General features: G+C 39.6%; 1 protein-coding gene across 5 annotated transcripts; it reads left to right on the forward strand.

Annotated features, from left to right (window-relative positions):
- The first annotated feature begins 1,081 nt into the window (after positions 1 to 1,081).
- LOC143209975 (oxysterol-binding protein-related protein 2) lies at positions 1,082 to 15,558 on the forward strand. 5 transcript variants are annotated; one of them, XR_013009169.1, is made up of 11 exons: positions 1,082 to 1,708; positions 3,099 to 3,297; positions 3,834 to 3,943; positions 4,346 to 4,504; positions 5,704 to 5,904; positions 6,667 to 6,856; positions 8,534 to 8,650; positions 8,996 to 9,213; positions 9,574 to 9,744; positions 10,181 to 10,242; positions 10,314 to 15,558. XR_013009169.1 is itself a non-coding variant. In XM_076426345.1 (9 exons), the coding sequence occupies exons 1-9, from the start codon at positions 1,677 to 1,679 to the stop codon at positions 9,674 to 9,676; spliced, it is 1,329 nt and encodes a 442-aa protein (XP_076282460.1). In that variant the 5' UTR covers positions 1,083 to 1,676; the 3' UTR covers positions 9,677 to 15,558. The 5 variants fall into 5 exon arrangements, 2 of the variants coding, with proteins under 2 accessions (XP_076282460.1, XP_076282462.1); XR_013009167.1 differs by having other exon boundaries at positions 9,880 to 15,558; XR_013009168.1 differs by having other exon boundaries at positions 10,181 to 15,558.
- The last annotated feature ends 6,590 nt before the right edge of the window (positions 15,559 to 22,148 follow it).

Raw genomic sequence — 22,148 nt, forward strand, 5'->3', positions numbered from 1 at the left:
GTCGTCCTCGAAGCAGCAGGATGCTTGAATTAATGAAGTGTCGAGGAAATTGTGACGGAAAAACAGCCGGAGTACAGTGCGTCGAATGGAGGAGGTTTCGTGGTAGAAATAATGAAATGTCAAGTTTTTCTGATTCGTTTGAACACATGTCACATATTCAAGCAATTTATGTGGATGTTTCAAGGAAGTCGATGTAATCACGTTGCTCCAGATTATGCACTGCATTAATGAAATATTACTTGCAGGTTCTCTTGGACCGTCATGCGTCAGTCCCAGAATCAGGAGCCCTACGCTGGCGAGGGTCAACGTCACCCGTGAGGCCCGGAGTGGTCCATTTTGGCCTATAGCTTTGGCTTCGAGCTTGAAGCGATTCCTAACTTTCCAGATTCTCTTACTTGGATCCTCAGGCCCAGAATGAGGGCACAGGACCCCTTCCTTAGCCGAATCCGGCTATCTCGATTCTACCCAACGTGATGGCCCATTTATTTATTTGCCGAAGAAATCTGTATCAGCGGAATGGCATAGAAATGTTGAATTGCTATCTGCAGAGGAATATATTCAATCTACAAAAAGATCCCAAACGAATAATTTTTCTGATGAAAAATGAAGGACGCTGTACAAAATATAGGATATTAAACAAAACTGCTAAATTCTCTTTGTACATTCCGTTGTTTAAACATATGTCCTATCATTGTCCCATTCATTTGTCTTGACAATTTCGATTGTTCCAGATAAATCTATCCGGAGCAACAGCTTATTATAGTTTCGCCCTGATGAAACGTAAAACGATGTATCATACATAAAACATTAAATAAAAATTAAGAAATTAAGACGCCCACTCGCGAAATCGTTAATGTCGACAATCGTTTAACGACAAACTTGAGTTTACAGTGACATCGGGGAAATTTAAATCTGACGGACAGAATGCACCGGGTGGTTGCACATGCGTGGGCCGGTCGATGCAGCGAATGGGGTACGTCGGCCAGCGGAACGAGCACAGTCCTGCCTACAATAACCATGCTCGAATTTATTGATATTTTCTGGAGGCCGTAACGCGGGAAGGGAGTGAACCGGAGAGGAGGGCTGGAAGAGGAGCGAGAGGAGAAAGCTAGGAGGACGACAGGTCGAGGGACAAGAGGGTGCGCCAGAGCTCACGGCACGCCCGCATGCCCGACGTGCGTCCAGCTGATCGACAGTGCTCGCACCCGATGCATCCGGTTGCATCCGCGTTGATCGCCCATGCCAAGTGATCGAGGCATTCCGGTATTCTTCGGGCGCTGATTCCGCGATCAATCCCGTACCCGGACCCGCGAGACGAACCTAATCGCGATGACACGGTGATAACCCGAGTGCGAGCGTTCGTGAGAGGGACGTCTTTGTACGTTCACCCTTCCTACCACCCTCCACGCACACAGACACACGCACACAGTTTATCGTTGGTACTTTGTACTTGTTCCGTCGCGCGTGTACCAGTTGGACCCTGACACGGGCCGACGATGCTGCCCGCAACTTCACCCGATCATCGTCTTCGATCCACCTAATCGTCGGATGTCGTTGAACGTCGTTGGACATCGTCGACCCAGGCTGGACCGCAGAACGCAACGAGCTATAATCCGCGATCGGGCCGCATCCAGACCGGACAAAAGGCCGCTCGATAACCACGACAGATCCGTATAATGGCCAACGACACGATACAGAGACAATACAGGTGTGTGACCAGTGTTCGCTACCCTCCGTCGCGTCGGAACGGTTTTATCGAACCATCTTATTCGTCGTCGAGAAGTCGATGATTCCTCGCGAGGCATCTGAAGAGTCCGGCTACCCGCGATCCATCCTGTTGACTGCTCGATCTACCTGCTCGGTAGCAATGCTCCCTGTAATTGTTGAGCAGATGATTCTTCACGATTTCCTTTCTTTTTTTTTTTTTTTGGCTTGTTCCGGTGTCGAACGAGTGGATGTGTTTGGAGGAATTGCGTAATTTGAAGTGCTGGGTCCCCGGTTCTGGAAGATTTATTGATTTCGATTTAGTGTTGTTGCCAGAAGCTCGTTTGTAGGGCGATCGATCGCCCCGGCTGTTGCTTTGACATGTACGCGATTAGATTCCCGATTCTGTCCGCTTTTGAGGGTCACAGCGCCGCTTTCCAGAACGGTGCTTCAGGTGATCGTGTACTCGCGTATACTGCCGGCAAATGTTCAGAGCCGTTATTCAAGACCGTTCTGAAATTCTTAAGTATGTCATTAAATAATCCAAATGTTCCGAGGAAGTTGAACAAACTTGATGTTTGCAATTATCGTACAGTACGGTAGCGAAAGTTGGTGAACGAAAGTTTTGTTGGGGTCACGAGAGACCACAGTGCACCAATTCAGGGTTAATCAAACTTTTAAACATCCTTATATAATAAGCTACTGTGTGACAGGCCTCTTAAGGCTTCATTAAGTGATCTCTTCCACTTTCGTTAACCGGTTGATTACCCTGATGGTCACAGGTGATCGGCGTGACAAAATTAACTGAAAAAAGAATTCGATTCCCAAGCAGTAACCTCGAAAGCTTAGAAAGTGTACTAAATAATAGTGCAACATGTGCGCACAAGCAAACAATTTCATTTGTTCCGTATCATTTGTAAACGGCAAATTAAAAGCGAATTAATATCAACTTTCTTCATCGCGCATATAAAAACATTATTCACGGAAAATCAAGCTTGTGTCCACGCACACGGTGTTGAAAAATAAGCGGAGATGTATCGTTGAAATTTTATTCAAGTTTTTGTTTGCTGTATAGTTAAAATTTTAGGGGAAAGTAGCCAAGCTTAGACCAGTACTTAGATTGAATCTAATTTACAATTCATAGGCAATTAGTAACACTCTAACAACACTAACTAATTTCCTTCTCACGGAGAGAACTACCAACACTGTAACTAATTTTTTCCTCAAAGAAGGTATGAACTTACAACACTGTAACTAATTTTCATTTAAAAGAGACACAGCTGCCATAGACCCAACGCTACAAGTATTTACATGATTCATTCTAGAGTCTAATATAAGTATCTTGTGCTGTGTCTAACTTGCACGGGGTTAATAATTGGGAACGGTTCTTCTAGAACAACGCTACCAGTTCCCGGCCACTCAGAAGTAAATATCTGTTCAGCGTTATCGCTGGGCAAGGATCTAAGCAAATTCACCATGCCGGTAATTTTTAATGAACCACTCTCCTTCCTCCAACGGGTCGCTGAGTACATGGAGTATGCCAAATTGCTCAAGCTAGCAGCTCAAGAGGAAACCCCCGTCGGAAGGTTACAGGTGAACTTCGCCCTTCAATTTATCATGTAATGCACACTTCAGTTTCGCAAACATCCAAACAGAAGTTCGCGCAACATACAGTAATATGTTTTTAAATACAATTATATACATTATACAGGGTGGTTCACCAGATATTACCACCTCGATTTTCGTCATTATTATTATTCGTAGCAAAGAATGTTTATATGAGGTTGAATGGTCCCGTGAGATGCATACTTTGATGTTGTATGATTTTCTTTAGACGTTCACGAACAAAAAAAATTCACGAGACCAAAGTATACATCTCTCGAAGCCATTCAACCTAAACATTCTTCGCTACGAATAATATTATAATAATAATGACGAAACTCGAGGTGGTAATGTCTGGTGAACCACCCTGTATAATTAAATACTTTAAAGATAAATATCGTTTGTGAAACAGTTTGTCGACCATTGCTAACTATAAACTGTTGTCTTAGAAAAGAAGTTTACACTGAAATGCACGAACCAGTGCATTTGTTAATCTAGTAAGGAATTTATTTTGTTCAATGTTACAGTACATCGCCGCTTTCGCTGTCAGTGCGTTAGCTTCGAACTGGGAGCGACTTGGCAAACCCTTCAATCCCATACTGGGAGAGACATACGAGCTGGAACGAGAGGACTTCCGGTAACAAGCCTTCAAACGATTGAACTGTGAAAGGATGCAAAAAGTTATCATATTTGGTACACGCATGTACCTTCGTGTATGCGACAATGCCAGATAACTCTTTGTACGCCAGAACGAAGTTATCGAGATTCGATTAAAACCAACGTTCGCAGCGTTCTACCATTTAATAGGTCGTTTTCACATTTTACGAGTTTGACTGGCAGGCATTATAAACTTTGCATAAGTGGTCGTGAAAAGATAATCACGTTCGAACCACGATAACTCGATGCCATTAGCCTCGTCAATTTCGTTAAATAGTTATCATTGACTTTCGGAGACAGTTCTGAACACGAGCAACACGTGAATAGAGCTTGTGGAATAAACTGTTATAATGAAGAACGACGTTATTTGTGAATATTTCAGAATAATTTGCGAGCAAGTGTCGCATCATCCGCCAGTGTCCGCTTTCCATGCTGAGAGCGATGACTTCATTTTCCACGGCAGTATACACCCGAAGTTGAAATTCTGGGGCAAATCTATAGAAATCCATCCGAAAGGTGTGGTCACCGTTGAACTTCCCAAGTGAGTCATTTTAGTGTTGAACGCGTTATTTTAGGCTAGCTTCAGCCATCTTTGAACGTATTTACGAAACTTTAAAGTCGTTTTCTAAGAGAACAATTGAGACACGAGACACTTGTGGTTTCTTTGAGATTTTTGTTCTTTGCGATGAGTACTATACGATGAAATAAAAAACAATTTTGACCTTGGGATTCAATATTAAGGTGAATTTTGCGGTCCACTTTTGTGACAGATCTCTACCGGTGCAGAGGTGCAGAATCCCGGCATATAATTTTGAAACACACTGTACAGGAATTTTATTTGGGTCATAAGAGTCCAATATGCTAGTTCAGTCTTAAGTTCAGTCTATGGAATGTTAATTTAGTTTTTAGCATTAAAATTTGTAGTAATAACACATCTCATCGTAATAACATACAGTGAGTGTAAAAAGTATTCGTACACCCTTTAAAATAGACTAACTTTTTCAAACGACCTGATTTTTTATAATCAATTAGAAGCATTGGTTTAATACCAATAAATTACAATTTACAAGGTTACATGCAAAAATAAAAAAGGAATTTTTTAAAACTTTTTTAATTGGGCTCTCGATGTGAAAATTTAAAACATATGTTTTGTAGATCTATGTTAGTTGCACACATGCTGAAAATTTCATATACACGAACAACAAGCGGTTAAAAATGGTGAAAATCCTAGTTTTACACGACTTTTGATCAGTTTCTGCTTAAAATTCACGGAATCGTACATCTTTCGATGCGTGTCGTTTTTTCCTGCGTCAACCGATTAAATTTTCAGTGTGTGTATAACTAACATAGATTTACAAAACATATATTTTATATTTTCATTGAAGTTCCAAACAAAAATTTTTTGAAAAATGCCTTTTCTATTTTTGCATGTAACCTTGTAAATTATAATTTTCTGAAAATCTTTTATGCATAACATTTCGTAAACCAATGCTTCTAATTGATTATAAAAAGTCAGGTCGTTTGGTACAAGTATAAAAAGGATAGTCTATTTTTTAAAGGGTGTACGAATACTTTGTACACTCACTGTATATTAAATCGTAATTTGGGAAATCCGAGGCCTAGGTATTTAATAGATTGCCAGCGAAAACGCGAACAAAGAAAATCCGTTCTTTCGAGTTTCTCTACTATGTAGAACAGTAGAATCAATAATTCTTGAATCGATGCGAATCGTGCACGCAGATGGAAGGAAGCGTACACTTGGCAGAACATCAACTGTATATTGCACAACGTGCTGGTGGGCCAACTGTGGATGGAGCAGTTAGGTTTTCTCGAAATCAAGCAAAGCGGCGGAGCAAACCTGAAGGCGACTCTCTCTTTCAAGAGCAGCGGTTGCAACGGGAAGGACCTTCACCGTGTCGAAGGCTTCATAACGGATCAAGAGTAAGCTGGTAACAGTTTATCATCAATTGAATCTGTGATCGTAGAAACGGTTTTTGTGCTTCGACGCGACGACAGAAAGCTGTCCACGCGTCGTACTACAATTTCTATAAAATCGGAACGGGACAGTGAAACGTGTGCAACAGTTTTCTGAAAATATTTTAGACGTTACTTACCGTGGCTATATAATAGAATTTAAACGTTTACATTTCGCAGCTGAGTTTTATCACAGCAATGCCGATCGTACACACGAACTAAGAATAAACAGAAACGTGATCCAATTATCTTTCCCGGGATTATTTTTTAAAAGACTTTTTAGTTCCTTTTGGATATAGAACAGTCATTGAGAATCATACCCGTAGGCTTCCGGTGAGTAATGCGTTAATATTTTAATATCAATTCGTTCACACTATTATAATACGTGCTAATTTCATCAAGGAAACCAAACTTATCGTACAAATAATGTAGTATATTCTGACTTATTATGTGATGTCGCTAATAACCTAGCAGTTGATACGACATAATTATTTTTTTTATCAAACTTTTACTTGCATATTCGTGAGTCTTTACTGATTGAAGTGATATTTGGGTTATAGTTACTTGTTTAATCCGCGATATAGTAGATTAGTAGAGCATCGATTATCCAAACTGATCGATGGAACAAGTGGAAGATCATCGTCCTCTGCTTTCAACGATGACTAACACGGACGTGTGAGATGCATTTTATGACAACGAGGTGGGTTTAACGATACGTATTCTGTTCAGTAAGAAGAAGCTTCTGTTCCTTTTTGGAAAATGGACGGAGAAGATGAAGATGTGCGACCCAGCGCTCTATGATGAAACTTTGGAGAGGCTGAGACGAGAAGCGAAGAGTCCTCAGAACAGTCCTGGCCACAAGAAGGTTCTAGCAAAACTGCACAGCCTCAAGGTTGGAGCTTTCAAACCCTCCCATCAGGTAATTAAAACGTTCTATGCTCAAATTATATCGTCTTTTTGGACAAGCTGGAAATCGATAGGAGACATTACTTCGTTTTTTCACGTTTTCTAATCACTAGTTCAGTTTACATGCACTCTCCCTGACCGTTCGAATAAGCGGATGTGTGCCAAAAATAGATCTGTAGTGGAATTACTTCACAATGGATTTTTCATGCCGTTATTAACATTGTCGATGTGTGGGTTCCTTTGAACAATATCGCAATAAAGGTTGGCCTTCAACTTTTGAAGAACCGAAGACCAATCCCTTCGCTTTAACGAAAGGGTATCCGTGGAGATATAATTTTCATTTGAAAACCGAGTTTGGGATATATGTATACTAGATCGTATTATGAGTCGACGTTTTTATAACTCATTATAACGTGGTTTCTAAAGGAAACTCCATTCTGAATGCGCGGCGCTACACTTTTGAAAGAAAGCACACGGAGCATTATAGAACTTCGAAATAAACGCGGACCGTGTTTGAATCTGTGTACTTTCATGAGTCGGTTATTTTTAGCCGTATTTGCATTCACTGAACTTTCGCATATTCAACAGCTTCCATTCGTGGACGATCTCGTGTTAAACTATTAGCAAATTCAACGTCGTGGCGAATAATCATTTTCTCTGGTGAACATTTCATCTTTTATTTATGGGGTGTCTACCGGAAATGAAGTTTGCGGTTTAACCCTTTGCACGCCTTTGCCGAGTGTGACTCGATATCTGTTTTTATCACAGGAACTCCTTTGTCGAGTTACACTCGATATTTTAAAATAGTTGATAGTTGTTGGCAACAAAATTGAAAGATGATTCGGAGTGCAAAGGGTTAATCTTCAGAAATGAAATTCTTTTTGCAATTTGTTAAACTGTAGATTTCGAAGTATTTGTGGCTTACATAAAATTAATATAATTCAAGCCATGGTGCAAGAACCAGGCGAGTCCATTATTTAGCGAAATTCTAATCGTTGAAGTTTTCCGTATTTTGTTATTTGAATGGTTGTTTGGCACAAAAATTTGCACCTATCTACGCTCCAATCTTCAAATTTCTACGATATATAATACTATTACAAGAGTATAATAATGTTTTTTACAAGTATTAGATCGTTGCATGTGAAATGACCAATTTTTACCAACTACTTCTTTCTGATCAAAGAATCGCACGTTTCTTGATTGTATTATGGTAGAAATTGAACTTTTTGGTCACTCACACGCTTCATTTACAAGATTGTCATCTCTATTTTGTAGTTCTTTTTACTATCAACGAATAGTGCGTTGATTAGTAGACTGGAGCCACATGAACAATTCATTCTTACTTAAGAATAATAACACTAATAGTTTTAACAAGCTGAGAAAAATAGATTAGCACTCTTAAATCCGCAGTCTATTAATTAGTCACCACATTTTCACCAAATATCACATAATGTTATCGTCAATATGTTGTTTTTCCACACACACAAAAAGCGCACGCAACAATCGCACTGATCGACGTTGAAATTAAACGTATCTCAAAGGAAATTTATATGTGTAAATTAAAATTGAAGAGATAGGATCGTAAGCTTTGTACCTCAAAGCGACGTGCAATGAAATCGGACATTTTCTAAACGGATTATCTAGTTCATTGTATTGTTTCAACTGTGTGTTGGTGTTTATCTAATTCAAGGATGCAATTGACGATCCATCAGCAAGTATAGACGGGGAAGATACCCCAACGATCGATGATATTCCTGGATCAACCACCCTCTGGGAAGCTGCCCCAAGGTTGCCCAATAGTTCAGAGGTAAATCACAAAGTTGCAAAGTATATTCGATTAGAATACTCTACTGAAACAGTTAAACAAGGGAGTGAAGAAATAAATTCTCTTCGCACTACCATCACAAAGACAGAGACAATCATGAAGTTTCTATAGAATCAGGAAACTGTCCAAGTTCTAATAAAATCAATAAAACGTCTAAAGCTACGCCCACGCTGAAGCAACATCTCCTGTTGCCTCCTTCTTCCTTTATTCGGTAGAACAAGAAGAAACAAGAGGCGACAGTGTGAACATAGCTTAAGATTTGATTGATGGAAAAATTGAAATGTATACATAGACGGGTGGTTTGAGATTTCCGTATTGATTTTTTAGTATTACCAGTTCACAACGTTCGCAATGTCGTTGAACGAATTGCTACCGGAAATGGAAAAAGTAATATGCCCGACGGACTCCAGATTGAGGCCGGATATCAGGAAATTGGAAAATGGAGATCAGGATGGCGCCGCGGCAGAGAAAACTCGCCTCGAGGAGAAGCAACGGGAGATGCGTAAAAATCGAAAGCAGAAGAAAGGTCAGGATTACGTGCCCAGGTATGCAATTCGAAAATTTATTATCGATTGTTTTAAATGAAAATTATTCGGAATGCACAAGACCGGCGCGGCGTGACGGTCCAGCCGTAATTCTATAGCAACGATTATATTTGATAGATCCTTAATGAGACCCGGTCGCATAGTAAGTGAATTATTCAAGAAAATCGATGCATTATTCAGCACCTCAATTTTTGTAAATATATGCGCATGTTTTCTTGTGATACTCGCACTCGTTAAAGTTAAGTCTTCTTCAGGGAGAAAATTCCAAGTAGACGCATCGTGGATTTGAATTTTATATCAAACCGAATAACATGCATTACAATTTCCACGATATTCTACAATTTGTTGCTCGCGTTACAGGTGGTTCCGGTTTGACATCAACCCTTACACGGGTCAAGAGGACTGGCTGTACCAGGGAGGCTACTGGCACCGCAATTACGCCAACATCGAGGACATATTTTAACAAACACAGAGATTCTCCTCCAATCTCGAGAAGTGACTGAAAATTGGAATGGAGCGAAGTGACGCATGGTGAGAAGCGTCGGTACACAATAATCGGTACACCGTGTAGGATCTCGAATCATTAACTTTTGATTTATCTTGTGCACCGTTCGCCAAGACAAGGGGAACGAGGTCTTGTATAATTGTTATTATTATACTGCGTAGATTTACCGAGAGAACTTGAGGCTCGCGTGGAAAGCCGATGGAAATTCCGAGCACCGCGGTGCACGAGGGATCTTCAACTATCAACCAGTCAATTATATTGCATTAAGAGCCAGAGTTACTGTTTCACTTGCGGCCTCTGAAATAGCATGGGACTGCACGATCATCTGTTCGTCTCTTTTCTACTTGCGCGTGCGTGCCGGAGTCCTCAAGTTAGCTCGATAAAGTCGCGTACAGGGTCTTTCGAAGACGAGATCTGCACGAGGTGTACAACATTCCGATATATGTATATCTTTCTGTTCAGAGTACGATTGCGTTCCAATTGTACGATGATCGGCACGGGGAACATGCGAGATTCGAGGATAAGTAGGTGCTTCCATTGCGAGGAGCGTAAGTTTTGTATAATGCCCAGTCGCATACAATGCATTTCTTTTTAGCACGGCGGCGCACTCGCCGTTCAGAAACGAAACTCGATGGAAGGAATTCTCATAGAACTCTCTCGAGCTGCTTAAAGACATCACTTAAAATGGCTCGTGCGAGCGACATCCTTCGGAGTGTCCTTTGCCATTTGTTATAGTATACTACGTGTACCTAGACATAAAGTAATATGTATTAGGCATATAAAGTCAATTGGACATAAAGAGGCTACCGCGGTCCTGTCGCCGCCATAGTCTTCAGACGTTGATGGGAGCACGTAGGTGTACGCAGCTTGCAAGAGCGATGTTTGCCTTCTAGTCAAAGTATAGCCTTCGGCGGTCGATCGTGTTTGATCTGAACCCAATGGAATTGCGTAGATCGGAGTCCAAACACTCGAAACTCAACACGTACTTTCTCTATCAATCTTGTCGAGAGTAAACAGGGTGGAGTTTGCTAATCGGCATGATTCGAACACGTGTTTGACCCCTGCACACTGGCACATTTATAGTAGGTCATCCCAGTCAAGCCTCGAACAATATTCTCACATATTTAAACAAATTTTTGGGGCCTTGAACTAAAGACCTCGATTGGAGCTTTTCATATCAAACTTGGTTGAAGGTTGAAAGATTTCTTTTCGTCTTTGACTCTCTTTTAAATCTTTCTATTGGCACAAATGACTTCTCGGTTTAACTATAAAACTATTTCGGGAACAAAATACAGACGACTGGGATGACCTAACGTTTTATGAACCGAACTGAACTAAAGTCGATTGTCCAACCAGGAGAGAAACATCACACTGAACACAATGCATTCGGAACAATGAACTTATTCAATTCCTTTATACGTCTCTACAACAATACATGGGATATGAAGAATTGAGAGAAGCAGTTTTGGCTCAGTGAGAATAAAATCAGAGATCCCGAGACTCTCGACTGACGTATACCATTTCCGAACAAAAGAAACGAAAGTACAAAGGTTTAAAGGAGAAGTTTATAATCGAGATTTCGTTCTTGACCCGCCAGGCAATTAAGTTTCGAATGCTGGACGAACTCGCGAAGAGCATGAGCATCCGTATGAGCCACCGCCTAACCACCGACTTAGCCTCTCTAGGATTAAAACTCAAGCTACCCACCGCATCTAGCGATCCAATGATCTCTTCATTTCTTCCACCGAGTGTCATCGCACCACTCTCGCGGATTGCTGCGAAATCAAAAGTTATACTTGAATTCTTCGAGGTGATCATCCCGCGCTAGAGACAGCATCATCATACACTCCCATCAGTCGGCGGGCTGAACAAGTTCACGCCTCCTAGGTAATTTCGTATGCAGGTCGTACGTGCGTAGCCCTTTCTAGATAATGAATCAGTCTCGACGCTTGTTCGTCAAGCACTGTCGAGCGTTTTTAGCGAAAATTAGAGAAACAACCAAACGGAGCTCGACGAAGCTTCACAGCGTGTGAGGCTGTTACGGCGAGGAGCTGAACGGTTGGCTTCTGAGAGGACAGAGAATCCTACCAATCAGGATTTATCATTACGTTGTTACTGGTCTATGAATCTTTTTGCAAAGCAAAAATCGAGACTTTTCGTTCTTCCTTTAATAATTTCAATAGGGTGAGACATATGGATTTCTTTAAATTCTTGTAGTCCATCTATCGATTCGAACTGATATTATATGAATAGACTGCGGATTTTATGCATTTATGACATTTTATACGTCAAACACAAGATCGAAAAGCCATTAAAAGGATTTTTAAGGACATTGTTACGTTATTTTCAACTTTCTAGGTCATCGAAAAAGAAAATATATTTTCATTTAACTCCAGACGTTTCCGATAGACAGGGGCAACTTTTGCATCGTCGTATGGTGAATGAAACATTTTAACACTGAATGATGTTAAGTCTCTAGACAAAAGATAGTAAGAATGATCAAATTCAGGACATAAAAGACAATCGCTGATGGGCCTAATCCTCTCGGAGCCAAGCGTTCAGCCAACTGCGATCATTTTAGAACCGCGGAACGAAGCCCAGAACACGGATAATCGCGCCCTGCGTAGCCGAATCTAAACTCGAGCCTAGATACCGATTTCCTACACGTAGAATCCCGTGGGAAACGCGAATTTCGCGTGTGATCGCTGAAGCACGAGCGAGCGAAATCTGCGCCGCATGCCGGAAAATGCACAAAGTCCATCCGTTAGCGCTCGCTGCAGCATTTCGAACGATCGTACATTTTTTTTATAACACACATAGTCACACACACACACACACACACATGTACACATGCAAGTGTACATGTTACACATGAAGAAGCTCTGTAGGGATGAGACGCGAAGCTTCCGTTCGATTTCAAGGAAACAGAGGATGATGGAACACGGCGGCTGTACCTTTCTCACATGCTCGTTTTTACGAAACCGCGTATAGCCATGAAGATCACTACTGATACTATTTTTATAAGAAACGGAAGAAAACCTCGGCCCCGGTTGTGAATGGAACAGGCCGGAGCCACATTTTTCTCGATATCAATACCACTAGCTTGAACGTAGGGGTGTTCTGTATGTACATAACGGTGACTGTATTATACACTTGTATCTACGAAATATTTAGGGGAATTGTGCGCGGGGCGACACACACGTAGTTAGCTCGAATATGTAGACACGGAGAAGAATTTCTCGATAAAGCCGCGCATCGAACGAGCAATAATCATAGACCGCTTGCTGGTTTCGTAGTTCACGCCGAAATTTAGTTTAGGCGACTTCATTCCTATGAAGCTTCCTAGCTTCATCATAGCGATAATTCTGCCCGTGAAATGTTTTTAATATTACTTTGTACGTCGCTGTCCTCCGTGATACGGTACTGGAAACGTTCGCTGCATCGATCGTGTTTAAACGTTTCTAAGTGTTGCTATTGTCCTTGGCTGAAGAACTTGAGGTGTGTTGGTTGCCATAGTTGGGCTTCGAGCTTTACGCAAAATGACGAAGCAAATTTCGTTCCTTCTCTCGACGATTTTATTAATAAGTTTAAAATAACGTTGTTCCTAAATTGCAAGAAATTTTTTCAATTTTTCTGCTATGTTAAAATTTCACTGCATTTTGTCTCAAGTGCGTACACGCAGTTTAATTATGATAGTCGATATATCTCAAGTTTCTCCGTCCGTAAGACAGGTTATAGTATTCTAAAACTAATTAAAATATACGGTATACTTAACGTAAGAGTATTTAGCTCTATCTTGGCTAAAGCGACGTGCATGTAAATTTCTAAACGATGCAGTATACATGAAACACAGGATGTCAAGTAGAACACTTGAACATCTCCGCCATTTTGAATAACACTATAAACATCTTCAAAGCACGAAACGAACATGTATTCGAATTTTTTCAAGATGACCTTGAATTCACTTCTAATCGTAAGACACAAGACGGCATTAGAGAGGAATATCAACTTGCTGCTGTATGTATTAAATGTTTCAAACGGTTTCGACAAAATATTAATCTCGAGGAACAATGTTTCGTTCCAACAACGTTTGTCGAAACCGGAGGATATTTGTGTTTCAACTATAACATCCTGTACATTTCCAGTACTGCGTAAGAAAAGTTGCAATCTATGAGCTACATCTTTCACATATTCATTCGAAGATCGAGATGACATTTTTTGAGAAGATTTTTCAGCATCCTTTGCCTCGAAACCACCATTTTCTGACCAAGTCCTCAGATACTCTAGGTCTCTTCGCCTTGCGTGCGATGCTCTCAATTTCTTTTAAGGGTGGCTTCTGCAACTCCAGTGAAAACAAGTGATTTTCAAGAATTTTTTACAACAAACTGTGTATATCGGATTGGTCTTTTTGGGATGTAAACAGATAATCTTAAAGTACAATTCTTTGCTTTTTTAATTCAGCTCATCTTATTAATTATAATTAGACTGCGGATATTTATGCAAAATAAAAAAATGTTCGCATTGATTTCAGAACACAGTAGCTAAATAAAAATTGTATTCTTCTTTTAATCGTCCCATTAAGCTGAAACAAATAGATGTCCTTGAATATTTTTAACATATCCACTGCTTTAAATTGTGCCTTCCCATTTTCGTCATAAATGCATAAAATCCGTAGTCTAATTATATAATATACAAGAATTCTGAACAGCTTTTTTCGACAGTGTAGCACCCCCTTAAAACAGATTTGCTTCGTAAATTCGCGAGGATGGTCGAGCAATGTCGCAGCGTAGTTCGCTTGATCGAAGCCTAGACAATACGAATTGATACGGTGTGCCAACGATGTAGTACCCTGCTAACCGGACCCTTCAGTGATTTTCTAATCGTACGGTATAACGAATCTCTGCCAGAGCTTTGATCCGCGCCACACGGCACTTTAGTTGCTCCGTTCGGTAGCGTGTAATTGTCGTCCGGTTGTGTTAGTAGTCACGATGTATTAACGATTCGCCTAAGCGAAGAAGATATGTGGACACTTAGGCCAGTACAAGCTCGTCGAAGCACGCTAGTCGCTCTTCTAGTAAGAGCGTGTCGAGATCCGCGAGTGTTGCAGTTAGATTCGTAGATGATCTCGTGTCGCGTGACACTCGACGAACGCGATCCTAAGCGATTACAATTGATAGATGTACATGTGTATTCCAAGTATAGACATAATATCCTACCGGAGCAGTAGGTTAACCACCGCCGTTCGCTTATCGGTTTCGACATTCGATCTCTATCGTTCTCGTTGATCGTCGAGCTATAGGCGACCGGTAACGAGGACGTCAGTGACGATAATCTTAGTTCCGCTCAGTTTCGAATACGGAATCGAAAATATTTGCACAGCATTTGTCTCCGACGTATGGCTGTTTCAATCGCTATCGGGCAGCCACGCGGAACGAGTACCTATACAATACGATAGTGAACACCACGTGGATTGTCTATGCACCCGAGTTCTGTCACGCAAACGCGCATCTGCGTTTATCAGTATTATCGAGAAACGAACAATACGTAATATAACCGTACCTATACAGGAATCGACCTGTGCGCAATAAAAATGGAAACATCTTTACGCTCCCGTACGACGTTCCAGCGACGATCGTCCTTCATTCACCCGCAACGTACGTAGTCTGTATTAATTAAGAGCGATTAATAGGGATGAACTCCTACAGGAACGCCAAAATTTGTTTGTAACTAACCCCATTGAGCTCTCGTGCTGTAGATTATTGTACTTACGTTGCCTAGGCAAGTGTATCTAATTGTACATAATTATATAGGTGATAGTAATAAATGTTGTAAAGAACCTCGCTGTGGCCTTTTATTCCTATAGCCTACAACCAGTATTGGGCAAATTTTATTTTAAATAATAAATAATTAAATAATAATTAAACCTGTGATTTTAATTGGAAATAATTCCGAAAGTGATCTATTTATTGTTTCTTATTTGCAAATAAAAGATTATTTATTATTTGTGGATTCAGGTGGAAATCAAATAAATTGTTTTTGGTCTTCTCTTATTTCTTGTATTTTGTATATACAATGAACACGCGTGCGCGTTATTTGTCAATACAAATAATAATTGAAATTATATTTGTAAATAACAATTAACTTTATTATTTTTAATAATTCAAGTTGAGAAAAATACCAATGACCTGATATTAAAAGAATTATCTAAGCAAATTTGTTTATTTGCCATTATATTTGCCTCGTAAAATAATCCTGAGGAGTTTCTTCATAGGACAGTAAATACGAAAGATATTTAGGTGTTCCCGTTTATATGGTCCGCCCTGTATGTATATTTAATGAGTATAAATAATGAACTATGAATTATATAAGAATACATTTATTAAATTCTGAAAAAGTAAGTTAATCATTATAAAATCTACAATTTTACAATAGAGCCAACAGAGATACTTAATTCATTAATCGCGATTTATATTATTGTTGAAAAACAAAAATCGCGTACGTCCATAATTAAAAGTTATACACATATGTAGATAAATTAAATTAATTTTTTAAGTAAATTATTGAAGAAAAGTTACTCGAGAAGTTATTGAATATAATGGTTAAAGGAATTTGAAAACTATTGTCCATATCTGGCAAGAAAATAATTCTCTTCATGATTCGAATTGTTTAAAATATTCTTAAACCTTGACGATTTGATTAATCTTATACCTTGTAATTTCGGAAACGTTGAGTCACGAAATGAATATACGAGAGTATTTGTTAAAAATCTTCCACATTCCCAATTTTGTATAAAACTCATCGACAGTTCCATTGTTCTGTTGAGAGAGTTCCCGTGGCGCCAAAATTCAAACGGCGGCCAGCGGGCATGTCAGTTCGCGCGCGGCCACGTGGTGGCGTTCCGCGCCGACCGTTTCCAATATGGCCGCCGTGCCGTTCCTCAGAAGCGATTCGGAAGGAATCGATCTCGGTTCGGTGGAAGCGAACACGTCACAGAATCTGTTTCGAACCATTCCCGTGGGAAAACGTGTGCACATTGTTGTTCTGCTAATTAATCGCGAGTGGTGAACTGTGTGTGAACAGAAGTGGGCACAGACGTACGCGCATCGATTCGTCGAAATGAGTACCGTACCAACAGGTGAGTCCGTTAACGTTGCTATTCCCGTTTGTTTTTTTGTTCGCCGCTGTCACAATGCCATACTTTTCAACCTGAGAATCCGCACACGTCAAACCATACTCTTCCGTACAAAACGCTATAGAAAAATTCAAGAAACCGTTGAAACTGTGCGGGGACCAAGTGCGATCTAACCTATGATTTTTCTACGGTCACTCGTGTGTTAAACAGTTTGCGGAACAAGTTCACTTTTACGTACTTATCGCGTCGAATTAGTTGCGATCGATTGTAAGCGATAATCGTTTCTCCCCGCCGAAAATTTCACATGTCGACAGAATGCGAATTTGAGTTTGAATTTTGTTTTCGATCGTTTTAAGATCGTTGTCTGATTGAATCCTAGCGATTTGCGTTTATTGACCACGAGTTGAAATCATTGTTGTCGTAATTAACCTATTCAATTGCGAGAGCAAATGCATCGCGTAGTATGCTGACATGTTCTTCCCGTCCCACAGCCACCGTTAATTGCGTTAGCGTTTATGCAAGTGTTCGGCTAAGGTGGATTTTTAATGGGACACTTTATTTACGACTAATTAATTTGTACGTTATGGTGGTACACTATCGCGGCACTGTTCAATGCCACTGAAAAAAAAAACGGAAGGAGTTAATGGATTATTACAGGTGAACCACCTTTGCTAAGATTGCGCGATTAAACGAAGTCATTATGCGGGTGACTCAATGGAGATGCGTGGCGGTTTGGGGAAGGGGGAAAGAAATTGCGCTTTTGGTGATGTACTACGTCGAAATTGTTGCAAAGTAAAGGTCGTTGCCGATACGTATTTCTGTTGTATTTACGCGTGCAATTATATCAGTGTCGCGGTTCTGGTATCGCTTTATCGCGGACACAATTATCTGTGTTACTTCAAACACGTACATAGCTGGGAATGATTTCGAGTCATATTGTGCACGTTGTTACCGTTGTGAATCCCATTTATTTACGTCCTTCGTCGAGAAGTATTTTCTAAATTGAATTTGTTCACTTTTTGCGAACAATGAACCTGCACCGTAATAGCAATTTTCTTTCAGTGCTATTATGTATTTCTTTTCATATTTCGTAATTAATTTTTGATAACAAATAAACATAAAGTTTGGAGCAATTTAAGCAGAAAAAGGGTTTATCGAAATATTTTTTACGTAGATTCTTTTATCGTTTCACATCTATGTACAGGGTGTCCCAAAAATGTTGTACATACTTCCTTCAAAGAGATAATTCTATGTGGCTTTGTTAACGAGTTACGAACGCAAAACATGGACCAATCAGAGTGCGGCTATTGCGGACGGATTCTGGCTTGGCCAATGCCAACGCCACGCTCAGCGGGGCCTGAGCTCTCATTGGTCCGTGGTTTTTCGTTAATAACTCCTTAACAAAGTTACCGAGAACATTTTCGCAAAGGAAAAAGTTACTTCAAATGACCTCAGGAATTTTTGGGACACCCTGTAGAAAACAACTACGTAAGTAATCCACCTGCACAATAAACAATCCATTAAAAAACAGCAATCTGATTTCTATTCAAAACATTTACCTGTGATTTTTTGCTACAAAATGTGCATAAAATATTTATTTCTGGTATTTTCTGAAAAAAGTTGTTAATTAGTGTGCCGAGTCGAGCAGATGGCGAACGATCGCCATTCTGGCACGTTCACTTGTTAGTGTGTTTGCGGTACTAAACATTTAGAGCACGGGGCAATTAGAGTAGTCGGAATACCAGATCGTCGACAAAGTGTACGGAGTATTTAAATGATCAAGAATTGGAAAATTGATAATGTATCAAAGAAATATAGAGATAATAATTCAATACTAGGAATACTATGGTTATCGGAATCAGTTAACGTATCAGAAATAGTATCGGAAGTATTAAGCAGTAGGAAGTGTTACACGCGTAGAAAGATGGTTCAAGTACTGTTATAATCACGAATGTTAAAAAATGTTCACTATCTGTAGTACTACATTTTAGCTTTATCTACAATTGAAGGGGTGGATGGATGAAGGTGTCAAGTAACAAATTGTTTGTTTTCTGTAAAAGAGTTTTTAGCGAGGTATGTTGTCCTTTTTTGATGAATGAAGATAATAATACAAATCAATTACAAATATATAGTTATGGTTAATCTCTAATACAAAAAAAGATAATAATTATCTTCATTCATCAAAGAATAATTCATCAAAAAAATATATGTCTTGTTAAAAACTTTTTTATAGAAAACAAACTTGACACCTTTATTCATCCACCCCCTCAATTACTTATGAAGCCCTTGTACAGAAAGTACCAGACCTATCAAAATCATAAAAATGTTTAAATATAGTGGATATATTTAGGAAAATCCTTTTATTTTAATAACTGTTTGTGCGATGGTTTGAAAAATATTTCCACACACGAAATAAAAGAAATATTTTTTTATAATGAAGAGTCAATACAAAAGGGACTTTGTCGGACCGAGGTCCTTTTATACAAATGTTTACAATTGTTTACAGTATATAGAACTGACAAAAACAAAAAGAAACATAACAAAAAAAAAAAGTCTGAACCTAAAATTTACATAAGAAGGGACAAGCGCGAAACTAAACAAATACAGGTACGATATTAACAAATAATCTTGCGTAATTTTCTTTTGAATGCCTGTAACATGGCATTAAAAAAATCAATATTGTTATACAGTATGTTTGATTAAGTTTCATATTACATGAGACTTAATATTACCAATGTACAGAAATAAAAATGGACAGTATGAATTGATCGGTCCCGATGAACACACAAATCAAAATGAATGGCATCATCTGGCATAACTGCATATAGACCCGCAGTCCACTAACACAAATTCGCTATCGGTTAAATAACCATGATCGATACCGGGTATCATGCTCCCTGTCAAACGGCTACGTGTTCAGCTTTCGCGAGTATACCGCGCGTTTTATCTTTCACGGACCCTCGCGGTTCCATTTGCATGGCCGTTTCCTTATCTCGGCGAGCCTAACCGCGCCGCTATTTTCAATGGAAATATTTTTCGCGGACGATTTAATGGAGCGGGAAGCATAGTCGACGGATTTATTGAAAGACCAGCTGTTCGCGGACTCAACTCGGCCCGAATGGCCATTGCCTTTGGCTCGAGCCCGCGACGCCGCGCCGCCGGTCGCCGGTCGTCGCGGCGCTGACAAATGACTCATCGGTTATCGACGGCCGAACCAGTTCGAATAATTTCTGCCTAATGCACGGTCCCCGGGAGAAAGTCTTCGGAGCCGGCTACGCCGGTGTCGTGTTCACGGAGATCTCAACGGGAGATCGTTCTTGTTGCAACATGATATGTATTAGCTTGTCCAATAAAGCCCCGCAGCTTCTTGCTCGAGGGGCGAGTCCTGTGCACCGGCTTGAAAACATCGATTTTTCTTCTGCGTTACCCTTTGAAAATATGTACACTCCTAAAAGCGTTTAATTAAATAAAGGTGGGGCGTCCTTTGCCATTTTTGCAACCGCGCGCGGCTGATGCAGCATATGCAACAGATGAGATTCCTCCGTGTTCTCTGCTCAGCATGATCCTACTGTTTTTTACCTTTATTGTTTAAATGATTCTGTCCTTATTGCAAAACTTTTCGCAAAAACATAGCAACTGTACATTAACCATTGTAACTTCTCCATGTGTAGTCCTTAGTTATGAAGACAAATATTTTTAGTTATTTCAATACTGCAGTAAAATGTTTGTAAAATTTCGAAAATATTGGTTCAGCTCATTAGGTATAATAAATTCTTTTATTCTCGACGGTTTACATCGACTCATCTCTTCAGGGATTCTTCGGTGTGACGCTTTGGGGAAATGTATCTTCCAAAATAGATACATGAAGTAGTGTTCTGATTATTTCGTGGTTTACTATATGTACGTACTACGTTTCGTGAGAAAACAGAGCTGCCATCCGTGGGAGCTTGGAACTTTAAATTGCTTTTCTCAGAACATAAACTCTCTCTCTCTCTCTCTCTCTTTCCATCCAAGGTAAAACAAAACTTATCGAATTGATCCTTCTCTGACTTTAGTATGCTGTTGTAGGCACTAATTGCTAAATACCGCATGAACCATAGCCACAGACGAATACTGAAAACTTTAGATGTATTTTCTAATGAAAAGTTTCGAGTTGATAAAAATGACGCTTTTATCAAATCTGCAGATTCCTTTAAAATATAAGAATATTCTAGAAGTTTCCTTAATATGTACAATTAATTGGCAATTTTTCGATGTCTACGTTTAAAGAATTCCGTGATCGTGTAACTTTGATGGGGAAGCTGATATAATTAATCAGACTAAGTAGGAAGTGTTCTCAAAGTCCATCTAAGTTTTTCAATGAGTTTAATGCGTGGGCTGGAGCATTGAGGAGGATGCTGGTTTTAATCACTCGTGACATCATAGCCTTTAGCTGAAAGCTTTATTGTCGCTAACCCGAGAAGGATGCAGACCAGGATACCTACCATATTTTGTTTAAATGCTGCCATATGGTGTATTTGCAGCGTCGACTGGCAACTCTCAGAAGAAATTTATTATTAGACTGCGAAGCTCCGTTCAAGTTCACGTTTTAAAGAACACTATAAGAGGCAGAGTTGATTGAAACTTCATTTTCTTTGCTACTGATGTGCTACTGAACAAACAACTGCATTGAATATTCTTGAATTTGATACGTTCTTGGAGATTTTTCTATTTAGTCAAGCTTTAAGTAAACACGAGTTGATTGAAACTTCATTTTCTTTGCTACTGATGTTACCGAACAAACAACTGCATTGAATATGCTTAAATTTTATACGTTCTTGGAGATTTTTCTATTTATGTTAACATGAGTTGATTGAAACTTCATTTTCTTTGCTACTGATGTTACTGAATAAACAACTACATTCAATATTCATGAATTTTATACGTTCTCGGAGATTTTTCTATTTATGTAAACGCAAAATTTTGACGAGTTCGAATTTTTCAGTAAATATTGTCTTTCCTATTGTGTTTTGTGTGCAGCCTAAATTTCATAGAAAACATCTTTCCCTCTTCAGAGGTGCCTCTTTAAGATATCTTCTGGAAATTGGTGAAATATTGAAGACAGATTCTGGGTAGTTTATAGCTCCTCTGGGGGTTTACAACTCCACTATATTGCAATTTCAAAGTATATAAATTGTGAAAGATGGCGGCTTTGCACGAACACTAATTGTAAGTCCAGAATGTCGAATAAAAAGTAATACGTTCGCTACCACCATTTCTTTCGCTGTTTACCTTCACTGGTGGAATGTTTTGTTGAAT

This window comes from Lasioglossum baleicum, chromosome 6, assembly GCF_051020765.1.
Source record: "Lasioglossum baleicum chromosome 6, iyLasBale1, whole genome shotgun sequence".
In the NCBI taxonomy this organism is placed as follows: Eukaryota; Metazoa; Arthropoda; class Insecta; order Hymenoptera; family Halictidae; genus Lasioglossum; species Lasioglossum baleicum.